General features: G+C 41.1%; 1 protein-coding gene across 1 annotated transcript; it reads right to left on the bottom strand.

Annotated features, from left to right (window-relative positions):
• Positions 1–1626: 1626 nt before the first annotated feature.
• Positions 1627–12487, bottom strand: KCNV2 (potassium voltage-gated channel modifier subfamily V member 2). Its single transcript, XM_054583071.1, has 2 exons — positions 11120–12487; positions 1627–1937 (listed from the first exon to the last, which is right to left on the bottom strand). The coding sequence occupies exons 1-2, from the start codon at positions 12485–12487 to the stop codon at positions 1656–1658; spliced, it is 1650 nt and encodes a 549-aa protein (XP_054439046.1). The 3' UTR covers positions 1627–1655.
• Positions 12488–20921: the final 8434 nt, after the last annotated feature.

Genomic DNA, 20921 nt, shown 5'->3' with positions numbered 1-20921 from the left:
AGGTAGGCCCAGTAATCTGTGTTTAACAAGCCCTCCAGGGGAGGCTGATGCAGTTTGAGAACTACAAGTTTAGACTTCAAGCAAGGGCCTTAGGGATCAGACTGACCAGGGCTGGAAACCCAGTCTCACTATTTACTGAGTCTGTCAACTTGGCTGCATTACTTAACCTCTCTGAACTTCTGCTTCTTTCTAAATTAAAAAAAAAAAAGTGTTTTCCCCTAAATAAAAAAAGAAGATAATACCTAAGTTAGGGATATAGCAAGATGAAATTAAGTTATATATTATAAAATACAACCCACAATGCCTGTAATTGTAAGAACACACAAAAAGATTACTCATTTATACAACATAAGTGTAGGTCCAGTCATAGTGTAGGTCCAGTCATGTACAACGTAAGTGTAGGTCCTGAGACAAATTTGATGGTCAGCACAGCAAAAGTTCTAGTTATTGGGGCAATCAACATTTTCTCAGTTCAAACAAGCCATTATTTCCGGGACTCCAATTTCCGGGACTTGTCTGTGGAAAAAGGAACGGCGGCAGGGAGAGGAAGGGCTGACACCTGTGCAGAACTGGTTCTCTCCCCCATGGACAGAGCCCAGAGTGAAGGGCCACGTCAATCTATTCCCTTTGCTCAGTTCTCTGCCCAGAACGGTCTCCAAAAGGTGTAGATTTTAGGTTTGTTTTTCTTTTTTCTATTTTTTTGACAAAAGGTGAGGATATGTGGGGGGTCCTATCAAGGGAGGTGGTATTAACACACCTCACCATGTTTCACAGGCCAGGTCTGGGGGCTTTCATGTTAAATCTAGACCAGGGTTTCTCAATGGCTCTATTGATACTTTGAGTCATGTAATTTTTTGCTATGGGGCTCTCCTGTGCCTATTTAGCAGCTTCTCAGGCCTCTGCCTACTACATACTGTGGCCCCCTCATCCTCCCTCATAATGGTGACGATCAAAACATCTCTAGAAGTTGACAAATTTCCAGGGAAGTAAAGGTGGGTGGACAATGACCAAAGCTCCCTAGGTTGAGAACCACTGATCTAGGGAACCTACTAGACAGTACCCACTCAAATAATTTTAACAGCTTTCCTTTACTGAGCACTTACAAATATTATCTTCATTCCCCATGCTCATATTACAAGGTAGTTCTTATTACTGGCTTTTTACAGTTGAAGAAACGGAGGCTCAGACAGTTAAAGTAACTTGTCCCAAATCCTGTAGTGGGTAGATCTGGGCTTCTGACTCCGGTTGGTCTAACACCAAAGCTCATACAGTGCCTGCTGCAATATTCCCTCTCTGTGAAAAATTAAGGATTTATTTTCTTTAATGTATGGAAATTCTTCTCTAGTCCACTCAGGTCCAAAAATATTTATTGAGAAGGAATGAGAAGCTGTAAGAGAAATCTAAGATGGCGTTCCCCTCAAGGAGTTTTCAATATCGATGTCATTGGGAAGGCCAGACTCTCCCACAACACAATGTGTGGTGGTCCGATTTGGGTTAAAATAAACATTTGTGATGTGGAACTCGGTGAACTGAATGCCCTTCGTGTATGTCTGCCTCTCGTGTTCTCTCACTGGCAATCCTGATGATAAAAAAAAAGAAAGGAGGAAGGAAGCCTTGAAGGACATGGGATCTACAGCCACCTGTCCTGTGGAATATTAATTCTCTTGCCTTGGGGTGGGCTGTGAGTTGCTTTTAGCCAAACACTCAGCCATCTTCTTTCTGGCTCGCTGCATGAAGTTCACCTTTCCCCTTTCCCTTCGTATGGCGGTGTACTCATAAGCCTTGAGCTTGCTGTAGTAATCAGAGAATTTGTTGTAGAGGATGGAAATTGGCATCCCATTGAGGATAATCCCAAAAGCAATGCAGAGGAAGGCAAAAAGCCTGCCCAGGTGGGTCTCTGGGTACATGTCTCCATAGCCCACCGTGGAGATGCTCACCTATATAGGAAAGAAAGCAGGATGCAATTGTTAGCACCGTGAGGGGGGAGAAGAAAGGGAGAGTATAGGCAGGAAAGTGGTCTGTCTCCCTGCAGGTGCACATTGGTCGTGTAACAGTTCCCAAAGGAGCCAGTTTTAGGTACCAGAGAGTTTGCCTGCAGCACCCCTGTCATGGAAAGAATACAAGCTTCAGAGGTGGAATGCTTAATTTTAAATCCTGACTCTAACTTCTGAATTTTCTTATATATATTACCTACTTGAAAGGGTGTTGTGATGAGCAACTAAGACAACAAGCATAAAGTCCCTAGTGTAGAAAGGGCTCAATAAGTGCTGATCTTTGCCTCCCCTCAGCTGGGGCCACCTTTAGGACTGGGAGCCCTGGGTTCGCATACGTAATATACAGGCTGAAAAGAGCTCAGGCTTAGAACCAGTGAGACCTGGTTCAAGTCCTGACTCTGACCCTTCCCAGCAGAGTGATCTTAGGCAAAACATTTAGGGTCTTTAAGCCTTGGCTCCTTAATCTGAAACAGGAGGGAGGGTATTACTTAACTCTCAGGTTTCCTTTACAGACCAAGTAAGAAAATGAAGCACTTAACACAGTGTCATGCACACAAAAGGCACTAAACAACCTCCTCTGTTGTCCTTCTCTCATCTTTAAAATGGAGACAATTATAACACTTCTTAGAATTATTATGTAGCCCAGGTGAAATATTTTATATAAAGGTGCTTTAATTGCAAAAGTATGGGAAAACATACTGTTGTTATTTTGCAAAGGGACTTTTTTTCTTTAAGACATCACCAACCAAAGATATGTTCACCCTGCATGAAATTCTTCCCATCACTTTTGTCACAGTGCTTTAGATTCCACTAATTAGAAATTTATGTAGGTTAACAAGCTTCTGCTTTAACATGCAAATACCCACGAAAGTAGTCATCAGTCAGGGTAGCTAGAGAAAACCTGAGAAAATCTCTTGGGGGTTGTATTTTTATGCCTCACATACTAAGACTCCTGTTAGTCCCCAGACTAGTGTCTGAATTAGTCAGGGCTGTTGCTTACAGTTGAAGAAACTGCGCGTCACACAACTCCAGGGGGCACTGTGTGCTTCATCAATTTGCATCGCTGTTGCCACAGTTTTCCAGCAGATGGTAGTAAATGTGCAAAGTCATCCTATTGCTCTGTACCAAAATGACCTTTAGCTTTGAAATGTAAACTTAAAAAAAAAAAATTTTTTTTTTTAATGTGTTAGTTAGAACTTAGAATAAGTGATTGATTAGTTAGAATGAAATGGAGAAATGGGCCAGCTGGGCAAATCTGCTGGAGTTGATAAGAACAGTAACTCCATCCAGTCCTTTGGGGCGGGTGACCCACTGCCTCTCACTGCTCCATCATTGGTAAGGGATCCGCTGAGGGATAGGCTGTCCTTCCCACAGTGGAAGTATACAAGCCAGCACCTAAGAGAGGCAGCATGGCGTAGGCTGGGTTAAGGAGACAGACATGGCACTAAACTGTGGACCTGAATCTACTTCTCAGCTGTGTGACTTGGTCAAATCGCCTAAATTTTCTTAGTCTCCATTTCCACTCTTTGAAATGCTGCCTACCTCACAGGGCTGTTGTGGGAACTGATAGGGTGCCTGGCACAGGCTGGTAGTTCTTAAGCTTACAGACCAACAGGCTGTGGCAACAGGCTTCTCCCTGGCTCCTGCTGATGCTGTATGAGGGAGGCTGGCTGGGGCACATGCTGGCTCCAGGACAAAATCTCTTTTTCCCTACCTTCTGGATCAGTGATAAAGTGAGATTGTAGATTAATCTCAAAGTATGCTTGCGTGTGTGCGTGTGCGTGTGTGTGTGTGTGTATGTGTCTGCGTGTCCTTCTTGGCACTGGCCACATCAAAAGTAAAAGAACCTGAGTCAGATGTCTGTCCAGGCATGTGAACTGAACATATGTCACTAAGAGCATCACTCTCACTTGTGTATGAATGTTTAGTTTTAGTCTCCATTCCCTGGAGGAGGCCTAAAGGGAGTTGGATAATAGGGATGAGTGACAAGAAGGACAATTTTAGAACAGAAAGCTTACATGAAAGGCCAAAGAAGAGTTTTAGGTAAACCAGCCCCTCAGGAGTGCAGGATTGGGGTAGGGAGGGGAAGTCTAGGATGCTGAGGAAGTAAAATAATTGAGACAAAGTGCCTTTTTAAAACTTCTGTCCAATCCTCTCACTGGTCTTGCTTTACTTCCAAACCCAACTCCTTTTTTTTGGCTGAACTTTGAATGAAAAGTTTAAAGCAAAGAGAATTGACTTAAGGAAGATTAAATATTTGATATGCATAATGTGCTCTAAATATTTTTGTATATCTTAGGTCTCTATTTTTAGAGAAAAGATCTCTTCTGCTAGGAGGCCCTGTATGACTGATGTTGAAGAATTTGTTCAAAATGCATAGCTAATTTATGCATTGCCGGTTCTGTGGATAATTTAACTCAACTAGTGATTTGCTTGCTCCTTGGCTCCAAGAGGAACTTAAGATTTTTGGCTTTAGGGAACTTTTTCTCCATGTGCCATAGGCCAAACCATTTCTCCCTGGATGAGCATTAAAAATGGAAGGCCTCAGACTGACCCATATGAATGCGCAGAGTGAGTTCTCACATTAGCACGGGTTGGGTTTGGAAATGTGACCAAAATTTCTACAATCCATCTTAATATCCTTAAAAAAGAAAACCCCACACAAAATAAAGAAACTACCTCTCCCCCTTCAAAAAAAAAAAAAAAAAAAAAACACCAAAAAAACAACCCAGCTGGCTCAGCCATTCTGTAAACTGGAAACTTACCATTCCATTGAAAAATTACATATTTTCCCTGACCTCTGGGTCCCCAAAACCAGAATGTGACCTTCCTCTAGCAGTTTACCCACTAATCAGTGAATCTTGGCCTGCTAAACATTACAAAGAGGATAAGCATCCAATTTTTCTCCAAAAAATGTGAGAATGGCTATACTTGAATTTCTCTTTCAACAAGGAATGTCTGTTTACTTCCTAATGAACTAGGCCTATATCACTAGCCAGTAATCCATGCATCTTGGAATTATGATCCTAAAAAGCAAAACTGATTTCTCTAAAATAATTAACACCTCTTCTAGTTTTTTCAAATAAAAAAAAAATTTAAGGAGGTAAAGGCTAACATTTTTTGGCTAAAATTACTACATACCTCGGTCCTTCAAAGGATTTAGCTTCAAATGCTACACTTAGCCTATCCATGCTGCTGTTGCTACAAATATTTTAGGAATTCCTCTTTTGGGTTATAACCTGCACAGATGGCAGTGTTACGACCTTGAAACAAGTGGTCTTGTTGGGCCACAATTAGGGCACAATTATCTGATGCCCCACCAGAGATTATTATACCTTGAGGGTTAACTTTAAATGCCAACCTTAAACTCAAGGGTCTTGATTATTTTATTATTTTATTTTTACTTGTTCTCTTTTATTGAATTTATTAGGATGACTGTGGTTAACAAAATTATACAGGTTTCAGGTGCACAATTCCACAACACGTCATCTGTACACAGCTTTGTGTGTTTACCACCCCAAGTCAGGTTTCTGTCTATCACCATTTATCCCTCCTATACCCTCTTCCACTTCCTCCCAGCCTCTTCCCCTGGCAATCACCATGCTGTTGTCCCTGTCCAAGAGGCTTTTTCTCGTTTTCGTTTTTTGCTCAATCCCTTCACCGCCTCTCCCCACCCCAACAGTTGCCATCCTGCTCCCTATCTATGAGTCTGTTGGGTCTTGACTATTTTAAAATATTGAATCCACCCTCAAAAAGGTGAAGATTGAGCACCATTACAAAGAAGCAAATGGACATGTCACAGTCTCTGAAGATAATTCCGCAGTGGAATTCAAAGAATGTTCTGATGAGCAAAAGCACTGTTAGAATCCGGTCATGGGTGACCAACCACCCTGAGGAGAACAACCAGCTCACCCATACAGTACAGTTTTCACGTTGCGTAAATTGTACAACAAGGAGGAGGTGTGCAAAAGCTAAAGCAAGGTTGGGATCTACTCATCTACCCATCGAAAGGCGGATAACAATACCATGCCCTCTGCATCTTCCACTTACCTAGCACTTCTCCCTGCTTGCCTTCTGCAATTCTATCATGTCCCACTCAAGTCATAACGGTCAAACAGGAGAAGCATAAAAAGATAGAAGGGGACTAGCCCCAAACTGGGAGTCCAAGATCAAAAGTCATAAAAGTGCCTAATAGCCTTTGGCCACAGACAGCTCCTGTGCTAGTTCTGAAGGAGCTAGGAGAACTTCAGTGCCTTCTGGGTCAGACATTTACCTGTTGTTTCTCAGTCCCATGCCTGACACTCTCCTGTACTCCATTTTGTAATTCTGCAACTGTGAGTCTTCGAACTACATTTCCCGAAATCCTTTGCCCGCTGTCTTCTGGTGTGTTCTGACTGAGAGATACTGCTGGGAGACTGGAACGTGTGATGAGGAGATAAGGGTCTCTCTAGCTGCCTCTGTTCTGTCCTCATCCTCCAATAACGGCAGATATTTAGGGCTCAGTTATTTTTCAGCACTCAGCACCAACCCCATGTTAGGGGTCCCTGCAACAGCCACGTTGAGGACCCACCTCTGCATTCCTTGGTTGGTAACTCTCCCTTTTCCTTCTTGTTCCTCCAATTCTAGGCCCGACAGCTATTTCTTTCATTTACCAATCTTTAGGTTTTCTTGATTTCCCCTTTTTGCTTCTAGCCTTCTAACGCCTATGTATCTATTTCCCTATATCTAATTTCCTCTGTTTAAAACACCCAAAGTGTTCTCATTTTCCTCAGGATAATTTGACTGATTCACCTTCTAAACGGATCTCCTCGAAGCATGCAATCCATCAATAAAAATAAAAGAATATAAAATAAATTTCAGTGATCTCAAAAGTACCACTTATTTGCAAGGGAATGATATCATACTTTAGGAAAACTAAGATAGGAGCAAGATCTCTGGGGCACAATTATCAGATGCCTCAGCTGGAAATAAATATTCCTTTTGAAGAGTTGTTAGATTTTGAAGGAATAATTTCATGACATCATTTCCTGTTTGGTCTCTGCAGCTCTAACTTGCTCTGGAAAGCTCAGAAGGAAATGGTTTGTTGAACAGTCCAATTGCCTTTTTCTCCATAAAAACATAGTCACACTGGAGGCCAATGATTACAGCTTCATCACAGAGCTAATTGTACTTGTCGAGCTGTGCCATGCATTTCCCACAGTCAGCAACCCTGAGAGCCCCAGCATGGCTGGAGCTGCTCCAAGCGTGGGCCTATTTATCTGGACACTTAGAAGCTCTCCCAAGATAGAACAGCTGACCCTTTTGTGTGTCCCACAAATTCTTTCCCCAGTAGAGAAGGAGTCACTTCTGTTTTATTTTCCCTCAAATGAATTTGGAAGCAAAGGTTATTACCTCCATGTGATAAAGACTATTAACCAGTCAGATATGGTAGCTTCTACTTATTGTGGGTGTACTATAGGCTAGCATTTTACATATGTTTCTTATTACATTAGTGCTCACAAGTAACTGCCATTTGATAGACAAATAGGATGGGTCTATTTTATATCCTAATGCGTGAGCATTTGCAGACACCAGTGTCCAGGAGGGATTTGTTTTTCAGCTATAGGAGAATTCATAGTAATGGCATTTATTATATTCCTCTTAAAACCCCTAGTGGAACAGAGGAATGTTGCAGGATCCTTGGCATAGAGGGAGGGAAGATTATTAAACGCCAGTCAAATTTGGGGTTGTCTGAAAGCACTAAAAACATGGAATAAGGGATTAGAGAGTCTAATATGGGTGATACAGCAGTGGAGTGGTAGAAGAAAATACAAATCCTATTATTCTTAACCTCATCTTTAGAATTTCAGTGTATGAGTGTATGTTTTCTGATGTGTATAATATATTTGAGCAGGAATATCTTACCACAATAGAATGATGATATTACTGGAACTAATTCTTTACACCTTCCTGTATCCAAGCTGTTTGCTATGTAACTTCACCATGCTTTCCTATAATGGGTGGGCTCACCTGCCTTGCCTTGCCCTTAGACTCTGAGTTTGGCCTTGTGGCTTGCTTTGGACGATCGGTTGAGCAAATGACATTAAAAGGGAAGCTTATGCAATGCTTGCCTGATTGGGCTTGCATTCTCTCTTGTCCTTAGCCATGACCATGGACACATGTCTGCTGGAGAATGAAAGATACGTAGCCTAGCTGCCGCCTTCTGTCAGCCAGCTGGAATGATGTGAGTCCAAATGAGCAGAACCTTCTAGTGGAGACCAGCTTAACTTAGAATTTATGAATCACTAAATACACATGGATCATGGGTGTGTGCTCAAAAATTTTAAATAAAATGCTTGAAGACTATTTGATCAGTTACTTCTAGGATTCCACTTCTCAGATTCTCATGTTTTCTTAGTCGTGTCTATTTATATGAGTTTCTTTTCATTGTTCAAATTTTACCTAAATGTCATCTTCCAAGAGGGTAGATTCTGCCACCCAAGTCGCTCTCAATCCTATTATCCTATACAAGGCACACAAACTTCTGAAATTATTTATTATCTTTCTCCATTAGAACATAAACTCCACGGGGGGAAAGAACTTCACCTTTCTTTTTTCTGTCACTCAGTGTCTCTAGTGTTTAGGATACTAGACACCCTGGAAGTGCTCAAAAGATTTTTGCTCAGTGAGTGAAGGAGATGGATTTCTGTGAGTAAGACAAGGAATTGGTCCTAATATTTTGCTTTCCATCTATACAAGGAAACAAGACATTTTGTCTGCATCATTTTGACAGTATTCTTTTCTCTTTGCTCTACTGAGAATACAAACCCTTAATACCCAACATGCAATGTCAGCATAAGTAATAAGAAGAACTAGGTTACTAAAACATTAGTCCTGGGGATCAGAGTAGTCCTCAAATGCTCAAGGGTAATTGTTCTTATAGATTAGTTTAGAAATAAGTACAAGTTATCAGTCTTTTTATCTAAGTCTTAATGATTTTTTACTAGTATAAATAACTCTTAGAGAATAAAATGGGCAAAGGCTATTGATAAAGGTCGAAGTTGGGAAATGGTAAGGTTGAAATGTACCAAATTTGGTTTGTGAAAATAGTGCCTGATAGAAAGGCCACAAAAGAAAACACATATTAGTAAAAGTAGTAAGAGGTAAAATTTATTGTAAATATAACTTGAATGTTGATTAAATTTTTATTTTGAAACTTATGGAAAACTCTGGTATTGAGTAAAATAACTTTAGCTAATTTAAAAAGGGGATAACTTGTAAGTTAAACATCTTTGTATATTAAGCTAATCAAGAAATTAAGTGGAATCAATGAGCATTCACTCCAGGAAATTTTTAAAAATCTAGTATTAGAGGCAAATTTTTAAATAAAAATCTTTACATTAATATACAAGAGGTAAAAAAAAGGTTTTGTGGGCTAAAGTTGTAGTATTAGAGAGTCAACTGGGTCCAGCCTATATAAGCTAATCTCCTATGACATTTAACTAGATGGAAACCTGACTCTCTAAAACTTGGAATTATATCATCATCATGTGGATTTGCTCTTTTCCCTTCCTACTGTACTCACCTCCAAAGTAAATGTCACTTGCTGGGGACAAATTATCCTCTATCACTCCATCTGTACACACAGTTTACCTACTATGGAGATGACCTTTTGTCATTTGGAATATGATCAGAGGAGCGGCATTTGGCTAGTTTGTTTGCAAGAGCCTCACATCATCCCTTCACTGAAGAAAGCTCACGGATCCTGCAGTGCGTGTGAGCACTTGCTTTCCAGGGGAGCAAGGAAGGCTCAGTGAATGGCAGAGCTCTCCATCCTCCCCTCGTAGAGACAAGGAAACAGAGGATAGGGAGTGAGGGAGTGAGGTCGCACAGCTCATTATTTAGGGTTGCAGTTAATTATTACCACAGCTGACACTAGAACTGAAATAGAAATCTGCATCCTAGAAAACTACATTGTTAGTAGCCCTGGGTTGGTTCAGATCAGATGTTCACCCGAGACTCTGGATTCTGATCTACCCAATGTTAATGTTGAAAATATTGACTTCCTAACCTGGGAAAAACGTCACATTTGCTTAATGTCTTTCAAGGCATTACAATAATTTACTTAAGAAAATACAGAAACCATACACCTAGTTCTTTCCTGTGCACACACGTCAGCTTATTCATTATCCTGGGAAGACCCAGTCGGCACTTCCAGGGATTCAGGGCTTTTCCAGGCATTCAGTTTTGCATCCCAGAAATACAGATATGTGAGTAAATGGGATAAATTGTTATAAAAAGGGAAACACCAAAGAAAGTAATGTCAAAAGTAACTCGCATATGAACAGTTCAAGGCCTGTGGAAGAACTTAAGCATGGAAGAGGAAGTGCCGGGGTGTGCAAGGGGCATGGGCTTTGCACGTGGGCAGGCCTGGGCTTCAGTCCTCATCCTGGATTCAGCTGAGGGTCTGCACTCAAACTTTCTGCATATCTGTCCTTCTTCCTATAGAATGAGGCAATAATATCAGCTCCTGAAAGAATTCCAGTGACATTGGAGCAAGTTTCACTTTTAGATGCTTCTTTATACACTCAGATTTAGCTAGAACCAGTGGGATTTCAGCTAGGGTTGACAGGGTTCAGTCAAGTCTTACTTCCCCTCCTGAATAAATATACAGTTTCAAAAAAACAAACAAACAAAACAAAAAAGAAGCCACCTCCAATTTGCCCTGTTTTAAATAGAAAGCGTGATCATAACCACCTCATAGGGTTAAGATAAAGTTATATTATAAACTACTTAGGATAATAGATGTTCAACGACTGGTGATTAACAACAAGAGTGATGATGAGGAAGCTTCCCACATACATCAACAATGAATCCTCCTCAAAACCTGCCTGTTATGCGTTTTAAAACTAAATCTAGGTTTGGAGAGTCCTAGGATCAAGTCAAATTCAGTTACTTACTGGACTGAAGTGCCTCTGCCTTTCCAGTGCTCGAACACTCACCTCTGTTTCTGTTCGTTGGAAGCAGCAATGGTGTAGTCCTTGCGCAAGACAAGGGAAAGATCAGGGGATGAAGACAGGAAGCGAATAACCAAGGAATGGGAAGGCCGGGGAAGAGGTTGGAACGTCCAAGGTCATGGTACTCACCACGGCCCACCACCAGGCATGGGGGATGCTGGTGAAGTTGGTGCTGGGCATGTCGTGCTCCACGGAGTAGACTGCAGCGGAGAAGGCGAAGATGCCCATGGTGATAAAGAGCAGCAGGCAACCCACCTGCTGGTAGCACTGGCGCAGTGTGAAGCCAAAGGCGCGCAGGCCAGTGGAATGTCGCGCCAGCTTGAGGATGCGGAAGATGCGCATGAGGCGCATGATGCGCAGCACCTGGCCCACCCTGCCCACTGTCTCGAGGTCATGCTCCCTCGAGGAACCCTTGCCACGCCGCTGGTCCTCGCCTGTGAAGCACTCGAGCAGCAGCTGTAAGTAGAGCGGCAAGATGGCCACCAGGTCCACGAGGTTGAGGGCGCTGCGCACGAAGCGCCGCAGGTCAGGCGTGGAGGCCAAGCGCAGCAGGAACTCAAGCGTGAAGAAGGCGATGCACAGCATTTCCACGTGCTCCAGGATGGGCCACCGGCCGCCCCGCTCTGCCTGCTGGTGCATCTCTTCCACCGTGTTGAGTGCCAGTGCCACAATGGAGATGAGCACGAAGAGGCTGGAAGCCACCCCGATGGCCTTGGCAGCCACCGACGAGAAGGGCTTCTCCATGAGGTTCCAGAGGCGTTGCCGCTGCGGGCCATAGAAGCGCACGTCGCGGAAGAGCTCCTCGGCCTCTTCAGCCTGTGCCTGGGCACGCAGTTCACGCTGGATCTTGAGCTGCTCGCACAGCTCGTCGCGGCGCTCCTCGAAGCAGATGCGGCAGCAGCGGGGGGTGTACTTGAGCCGCACGCCCCAGTAGCCCAGTTCCTCCAGGAAGCTGCGCGGGCACAGCTCATCACGGACCAGCAGCACCCCAGACACATAGAAGTTGTAGATAAGCTGGAAGATGGTCGGGTCACGGTCGAAGAAGTATTCGTCCGTCTGATCCTCGTAGTCATCGCACAGGCCCAGCTGGAGGCTGTGGCTGGTGGAGGTGGCCAGGCGGCCCAGGCGCGTCTTGGGGTGGCAGGCCAGCTCCGTGTAGTGCAGGCGGTAGCTCTGTCCACCCACGTTGACGTTCAGCATGGAGTTCTCGGTGCAGGCTTTGGTCTGGGTGGTGGTGGCTTCCTCTGGCTGCTGATCCTCTTTGGCCAGGTCATCCTTCCACTGCTCCTCTTCGTCCCCATCCTCGTCCTCCTCGAAGTAGTAGTTATAGCTGCCCTCGGTCCATGGCGGGATGCTGGCCTGGGAGCCCAACTGGGCCCCCAAGGAGCAGAGGCTCCTGCGGTGTTGGCTGTTCCCTGATTTGGGTGCGTCGTCACACTCGGGCGTATTCCACGGCCTGTAGCATGAAGACCGCCTCCTCTCGCTGTGTTTCAGCATGACTGCAGGAAGGAGACCCCTTGCTTTTCCTTCCTGGTTGTTGGGCTTCCGGCCTGCTCGCTGCCACTAGGAGGATGGGTCATGTGCCCTACATTGTCTTACAGAGGATCGCAGACCTAGGGCTGCAGGCATGGTCTTCAGAAGCGCCCTGCCTCAGGCTCTGGGCAGCCCGGCCCAGGCTGTTGGGTTTGAACACATATGCAGATGGCTGTTGACTGCTCTAATCTTGCTGAGAAGGAAGAAGCTAGTGTTAGAAGGGATTTAGAACCTCTTAGCTTGTTTCCTCCCCCCCCTCCCCCGTCCCTCCACTTGGTGACGTAAAGGATGATTATGTGGTCTTAAATCGTAGCTAATCAGAAGGTGGCAGGGATTATTGCTAATAAAAATGTGGGGCACCCATTAGGCCTTCTCTTAAGAAGTGCTCATTCCTATGCTCAGATGAAATCTACTGAATTAGTTATAGAACATGGGTCAGTTTCGGTTTTAAACTCCTTTTTTCTCTCTGTTTCTGTCTGCCTCTTTCTCACCGTCTCTTCTCTTAAAGGTAGAATCCCAGGACTAGTGGGTAGGTGTTCCTAGAGCCTTGCAGCCCTGCTCAGCCGCCAGTGTGAGGCCATATGTGAAGGTGGCCACACTTCCTTCCAAGGAAAAGGTCTCCATCACTCTTCAAGGCATCACGATTTTTTAGAGTCTCTTTTCAAATGCAAGGCACTGTGCTGGATGACGGAAATGGAAACTCAGTGGAGACCCAGTTGCAGCCCTCAAGTTGCTTATGGTTGTATAGGTGATATAAAAATGCAAGCGCAATAAAAGAGCAAGGATAAAAATACAAGGATATCAGAGAAGAGAAAGGGATTTGCTTTGAGCAGGGAATTTGTTTTTAAATTCAATTTATTTTGATTAGCTAATACATATTTATGAGATAAAATTCAAAGGGTACAAAGGTGCATCACAGCAGAAAGTTTCTCTCTCTCTCAACACGAACTTACAGCTATTAAGTGTGACTCTGAGGAGGCAACCACTATTAGTACTTTATGGTTAGCCTTCAAGAAATATTCTAAATATATGCAGGCAAAAACCTATTTCCATCTCTCATCTGAATAGCTCTCTATTATTAACACAAATCATAATATACGTTACACTTTGCTTTTTCCAATTAATCATATATCTTAGAGGTGTTTTATATCTGAACATAAATATCTGCTTCGCTTTAAAAATACCTACCTAGTAGTCTGATAGTGATAACATTTTGTCTTTGTCTCATAAACAATGGTGCAATGAATAACCTTATACATACATTACTTTATATACATTAAGATATATGAATGATAACTTGTTAGAGGTAGACTTTCTAGATTAAATACCTCATATATGTAATTTTGATTGATAATGGCAAATTTTCCTCATAAAAGTTTACCAATTTTTAACTCACAATCAATGTATAAGAGCGTATTATCACATTTCATGAGTTCTTTCCATTTTATATGTGAAAATATGTGGGTTACTTTTAATTTATGTTTCTCTTATGAATGCACTTGAACATCTTTTCATGTGATTGAGCTGTATTTCTTTTTCTATTTTTCCACTGAGTTTTTGGTATTTTCTTCCTGATTTGTAGGAAAGCTTTATTTATCACGAAAACAGACCTTTCGCCTGTGATATGGACTACAAATATTTTTTTCTGAGTTTATTTTATGACTTCTGGTTTTATGTCATTTTAGAAGAGTCTCTACTTCTCTATAATTCTTTTTAAAAAGTCTTCTGATGGCTTTATTTTTCATATTTAAGAATTTAACCTACAGGAGTTAATTTTGAAGTAAAGAGCAAAGTAGAGACCCAATTTTATGTTCAGGCTTTTTATTTGGCTTTCCCAACACATTAACTGAAGAGTCCGTTTCTCCTCACTGAGTTGTAGAGCTCTCTATCATGTACTTCAGTTTTAACTGTACTTCGAAGGTGCTGGGACAGGTAACAGTTGCTACAGGGTCTGTTCCTGCTAGTATAACATTCACTGATGTTGTTTAGCTTCCAACAAGGCTCAGAGCTGCAAACTTCAAATAAAATGTCTCACCAGGATTAGTCTTTAAGTTCCTCAATGTATTTCTAGTGTTCTGTTGGCATACAAAACTGATGTTCTTTCTGTAGCCAGTTAGTTAATGGTTTTTCCAATTTAATCTCTTCTTTATATTGTGCCAACTACTTGTCACAATTGTTTTTATATGTTACATGAATTCACTTTATTCCTTCAGGATCAATTATACTATCATCAAGAGGAAAGGTATTATTATTTTTCTACTTTTAATTTTCTCTCAAGACTAACCATCATGCTATAAAATAGCATATACATAAAAACCACCTAGTCTTACTATCCAAAGACAATCCCCTTAATTTTTTAACCTGTCTCCTCCCATTTAATCACACACACACATTTAACCTGCTTGTGGTCATATAGGATATGCAATTTTGCATCCCACCTCTCTCATTTAACATTTTAACATAACCATTTTTGATATTTAAAAAAATACTTTGTAAAACAAACAAACAAACCCGGAAGCAAAAGCTGAGTCATAAAGATATGTTATAGTAAAAAATAAACTAAAATAAACTAAAAATAAGAAAAATACTTCATAAGCATTATTTTAAATGGCTACAAAATTCTATATTGGGGATGTACCACATATAATTTAACCAAATCTCTTTTATTAAAATAGAGAGTTTTTAATATTCTACTGTTATAAGTAATGATATAGTGAAATCGTTGTTTGAAAGATTTGGCTTTTGTTGTTGTTATTTTGTATTCTGTGTTGTTCCTTGAGATAGCTGCGCCAAATTTTTAGGCCATTCTCTCTTAACGCCCACCCTTCCCATGTGCTTGCTGTCCATGCCCTTTAGGACACTTCCTCCAGCCGCCCTGAGTCCTCTTCCTCTGGCTGACTCCTGCGCACCATTTCACAGATGGAAGACTACCTCCTCTTATCCTCTCCTCTCGGGTAGCCTTCCCTAATCACCTAAGGCTGAATTCCGCTTTCTTCACAAGTGCTTTTCTAACATCTTTGCTTTGCCTCTCACAGCACTTTTCACGAAAGCTTGTCTGCCTATAAACGAGACGAGGCTGTGTAAGTTCCAGAAGGACTGGACAGTGTCTGCTTTGTTCAGTGTGTACCCCATGGAGCTAGCCCAGTGCCTGGCATGTAGCGGGCACTCAAAGAATATTACCTGAAAGATTCAAATATTTCATGCACATTGCCCCCTTGCTTGCCTATTTACATTAATTTATACTTTTATCAATAAGATATGGGAGTGTTTCTTTCACAGTAGCTTAGCTAGAATATCACCATTATTGTTACTTGCTAATTGGTAGGTAAAAATGGCATGACATTTTTGTTTTAACCAACTCTGTGTTATTTATTTATATGTTCCCCACTGGCCTCTATAATCTTTAAGAATAAAGACAGTCTTGTCTTTGTAATCCTAAAACCACATAGAGTGTGAATATGCAGCGATAAAAAATATACCTATTGAAGGGATATGCAAGATCTCTCTGTATTAGTTCTTCCAACTGCATGTGAATCTATAATTATCTCAAAAGAAAATGTTAAAGCTTTATTGCTCTGTACGGATATAGCCCCAATCCCCACTTTGAAGGGAGAGAACACTAGTGAGCTTTGAGGAACTGTGGCTGGGAATCCCACCTGCTTTTCCTGGGTGAAATTGATACCATTGGCACGGTTGATACAACAGAAAGGACATTGGGATTCAGTCTTGATTTTGCATTCTGGTTTCAAAGCTTTGAGTAAATTACGTAACTGCTGTTCATTCCAGTTTTCTCATCTGTAAAATGGGTTGTTAGAGGACTGCCTGCTGGTATAAAAAGGCCCCCTACGACTAGCCTGGCATGCAGTACTCACCAAAAGATGGTCATCTCTCCCTCGTCTGGCTACTTCCTACCCCAGTCTTGATTCTATACCTAGAATACACAGATGTATTTATTTTTAGCCCCTATAAATTTTCTCAGCATGGAAATGATGATCACATTCACAGTCCACTACTAAAATTAATTTTTTTTTGTTAAGGCTAATAGAACTTTCTGTGTTGACAGAAACACTCTTATGGCACAAAACAGGACAAGTGTCACTGAGCAAAAGAATTTTAAATTTTACTTAATTAATTTATATTTAACTTTAAATAGTCACACATGTCTAGTGGCTACCATGTTGGACAAGGCAATGTAAAGATATCATCTGTGTCTGGATCAGATGCTTATAAACATGCCCAAGATGCTCCACAAGGAGCAATGAACTTTTAAGACATTAACCCCTTGGTCATATGAGTTAGCCAACATGAGCTGACCTACCACTTCTAAGACTAAAGGAAATGATACAAGGGAAAATAATCTTAATAGGACAATGAATGAAGCAATGGGATGGGATTGAGAAGTCTGAGTAGGGGGACTTGGGCTGGGGGCATTTGAGAACGGATTCAGTTTCAGAATGGCTTGGGAAGAGAGTAGTAATAAAAGGGAGAAACTAAGGCAAATGGTAAGAACAACAAGGTTGCTGAATATAAATACTTTTGTAAATTTACTCAGACCTAGTCCTGAAAGGCAGAGAATGAGAGAGAGGGGTTTAGCATTTACTTGGAAAACTTATATGCATTTCATAAAGGCCTTTGAAGTCCTTGTCAATAAAGGGCTAAGATTATAATTGAATACCAAAGCCAAAACAAAGAAATCACCAAAAAAATCCAACAATCTCTCCAACTTCCAATAAAGGAAAAAAAAGTATATATTTTAAAGTCTTTGCTAGCCTGGTAAATTTTTCCAGTTGCTTGAATTATTTAGGTATTTGCTCACCTCCTTCTCTTTAGATTTGCTCCTGGTATAGGTGAAGTGTGCAACGACCAGGAACAGCGATTGGTTGCGAAGTGTCTTAGCTGAAATTTGTGCTGACTCGCCAAAATTGTCTGTGAGTTTGGAAAAAGGAAGAGAGTGATGGGGAGAAGAGAAATCTTTAACGAAACCTTTTTTATCAATGTCTTGTAACAGGCTTAAATCTGGAGAGTACACAGACTTTCCCAAAGCACATCCATTCTCTTTAATGTCTTTTAAAGATGAAGAACCTGCGACTGAGAGATTCATGTTTCTTGCCTGATGTCGCTCAGTGAGCGGCTGGCCCGGCAGGACCCAGAATCTGACTCCTCAGGCAGCCACTCCACTGCGCGCACTCTCCCCTCCTCCGGGCTCTTTCGTCTCCTCCCTGTTGCAGCAGCAGAATAAGCAGCCTGTAGTGATGTGTGCCTCACTGAGCGACCTTCCCTCATTGATCTTCATTTATTGTCTCTTCTAAACCTACGTAGTTGGACTTCCAATGTGGTTCTTTTTGTTCTTTTTGCTCCAGATGATGCAACAGATCCTGACATCTGTTACGTCATTTTGGAAGTGGCTGCAACTCAATTCAATAGGAACATACAAAGTACGTATAAACATACGTAATTTGCATAAGGCACCATGATACTTTCAACCACTGGAGTGACCCAGCGGTTGCCTAGTCCCATTGTTCACTTTAGAAATAAGGAGGCTGCGGTGTTAGATAAATGAGGCCACTTGCCCAGGGTCCCATAGGTAGGTGAGTTAGTACACGCCTGACTCTAGAACCCTGTTCTAACCCAGGCTAGTGCCCTTTCCCCCTAATTTGACGCGGCTTCAGCATCACTGCATACAGTTTTCACTTTGAGGTTGTGTCTATGTGGAACAGTGAACTGTTGATCTGGAAGGAGTGTTTTTGAATAATTTAAATATCAGATCCTGGTATTTAATAAAGAACTGGTCTCAGTTGTCGAAACTAATTGTCTTCAGTGGCCTAATTTGATGGAAAACCTCATGGTCTTCCATTTTGTATTGAGAAGGTAGTCATGGTTGTACTCCACATAACTCCTCAAAATAATCTGTTCTCTTCTGCCTAAACCAGAACATTGCTTAATTTCCATGGTGGAATAGACTCAGCCTATCTCGAAAAAGTTTTTAGCCTTATAATTCTATGCAACTTTGCATCTCACTTCCTTTGGTTTTCCAGTGCTCGCTCTCCTCTCCATCTCTCTGTCTGTTTCTGCTTCCTGTATTCCAAGCAGAGAGACTCTCTCTGACCAGGTCTCCAGAAGAGCAGAAGTGAGGCTACTGAGCACTGTGCTTGATACAGAGAGAAAACATTGACAAAAAATGCTTGCACCCAGAAGTTTTTTTTTTCCTTTTCAAAATTTGCATTCCAGAACTGCCAAGAGGGGGAAATATGTCAGACAGCATGGAACATTGGCTCTGACATTGGTATTGCTGAGGTGACTGGGGGCCCCCTGGTCCAGATGATGCTCCTGAGGAGATTTGCTGGTTAAAAAGTGGCATCTGTGAAAACCTACTGAGAATATAAGGAAAGTGCTTGAATACTTGGTATGTGAACAATATTGGAACAGAACCATTCTCTGAAAATCTTTAAGGATTAACAAATGTGGCAAAAGTAAGGGATTACAAGTGATTTATGATTACATTATATTGTACTGTATTATTCAAATTGTCTACGTTGTTTTACCCCAAAAACTGTATTTTTTTTCCAGTATAGGTCAATAGTTATCAGCCAGGTAAATACTTTCTGTGTAGCTTTGTAAAATATTATGTCCCTGCATTGCAAAGTTTACTCATAGCATCAGAACCAAAGAGTTAGATGCTAGGTGATAAATGTGTGTGTGGGAATTACACTCACTGAAAAGCATAAATAAGAGACTTAAATAAATATATTTGTAGTTATATTGTACCTGTCTTGATGCATGTTAAACTTTAAAGCAACACAGCTGATTTTAGAGAACTTTGTGAGAAAAGTCAGTGTTCTGGACTGAAGATCAAATTGGAATGTATTAATAAGGTATTGCCAAAAAGAATTATGGAATAGATATAAATTATTATAATCGAAATAGGATCTATTCATATGTAACCCTGTGCCTAGTGCTGTTAAAGGGCTTGTGATTAATAAGCAGCTTATTCTTTCAAGAAAGATAATGATTTTGCTTGCCCCCATTATTTTATTTTTGATTTGTGTTAAAATTAATTTGGCAAAAGTCCATTTTAGCTCCTGCTATGTAAGCACATCACAAAATATGACTAAGTAGAGTCAATTTAAAGAGGTTTTCTTGCAGGCATATTTTAGGATTACATTCAGCAACAGGAATCTGAAAGAATGCTAAGTAAGGACTCCTGCATGGAGGCATTGTTTTCCTTCTGTGGCAAGATGCTCCAAGACTGGCAGTCTATGGCTGATGGAGGCTGAAGGTGTCATCAAGGATGCAGGCTCCTCCAGATTATTCATAAACTAGAAACGTGTATCATTTGGTCCTAAATACAGACTCATTTCCTCACTCCTGTTTCCAGATGAGTAGGTCCTGCTGTGATCTCTATATCCAATGTCCACATTCTAATGTGATTGTTCGTTCCAACCCATTCATCATACTCCTGGTATCTGAAGTTATTCGGAGCAATCTATCTTTTAATTCCCATTGTTTTAAAAAAAGATACCAGGTTAATAGAAAACATTGACTATAGAAAAATGTACAAAGAAGAAAATAAAATCCACCTTATATTTTACAACCCCAAATAACCAGTTCACATCATGGTGAATATTCATCCAGAAAATAATATATCACTGTACATCTCTACATATACATACTATAAGTATACGCATTCATATATGTTCACACACATATAATTACATATGACTTTTTATATTGTATAATTTCACACACCTGTATTTACATATATAATTTTACACATACAGAATGATAAATGTAATGGTCTATAACTTGCTTTATTCACTTAATGATAGGTCATCATTTTTCCATACATAAATCTATTTCCAGATTTACATCATTTTTTAATGACTATCTGGTATTCCCTTGTTGGTATATATCCTACTCACTGTCTAAGAAAACATTAAAAGAATTTGAGTACCATTATAATGCCTAGTTTTCCTCATATCTAATGCTTTGTTTGTATATAATTGTGCTACAATATCTCTGTAAGTACTAGGTTAGATTATACTGAGGCATATGGTCTAAACCTCTCAGACTAATCTGAAAGGCAGAATGGTATGTTGAGAAAGTCAAGAGAACCGAGTTCTAGTCCCAGTGTGATGATTTACTAACCGTACGAACCTCAACAAATTGCATCTCCTGTTTGGGCCTCGGTTTCCACATCTGTCAAATAATATAAGAGTATTGGTGGCATTCAGGGTCTTTTCTACCAACCCTAATGTGTTATGATTTTCTAAAACCATGTTTTTCATTATTGTTAAATCACTTCCATGAGAAGAGGGACTAGGTCTGGATTATTTCTCACATGAGGCTGAGATGCATTTAGTACGCGCCACCCAATAAAATCTGCTGAACTTAAAGTGCC

The sequence above is a fragment of the Pteronotus mesoamericanus genome, unplaced genomic scaffold, assembly GCF_021234165.1.
Source record: "Pteronotus mesoamericanus isolate MK-2021 breed Mesoamerican mustached bat unplaced genomic scaffold, CSHL_Meso_final contig_73, whole genome shotgun sequence".
In the NCBI taxonomy this organism is placed as follows: domain Eukaryota; kingdom Metazoa; phylum Chordata; class Mammalia; order Chiroptera; family Mormoopidae; genus Pteronotus; species Pteronotus mesoamericanus.
Note: the sequence above shows the minus strand (reverse complement) of the source record. Positions and strands in the feature narration are given on the sequence as shown.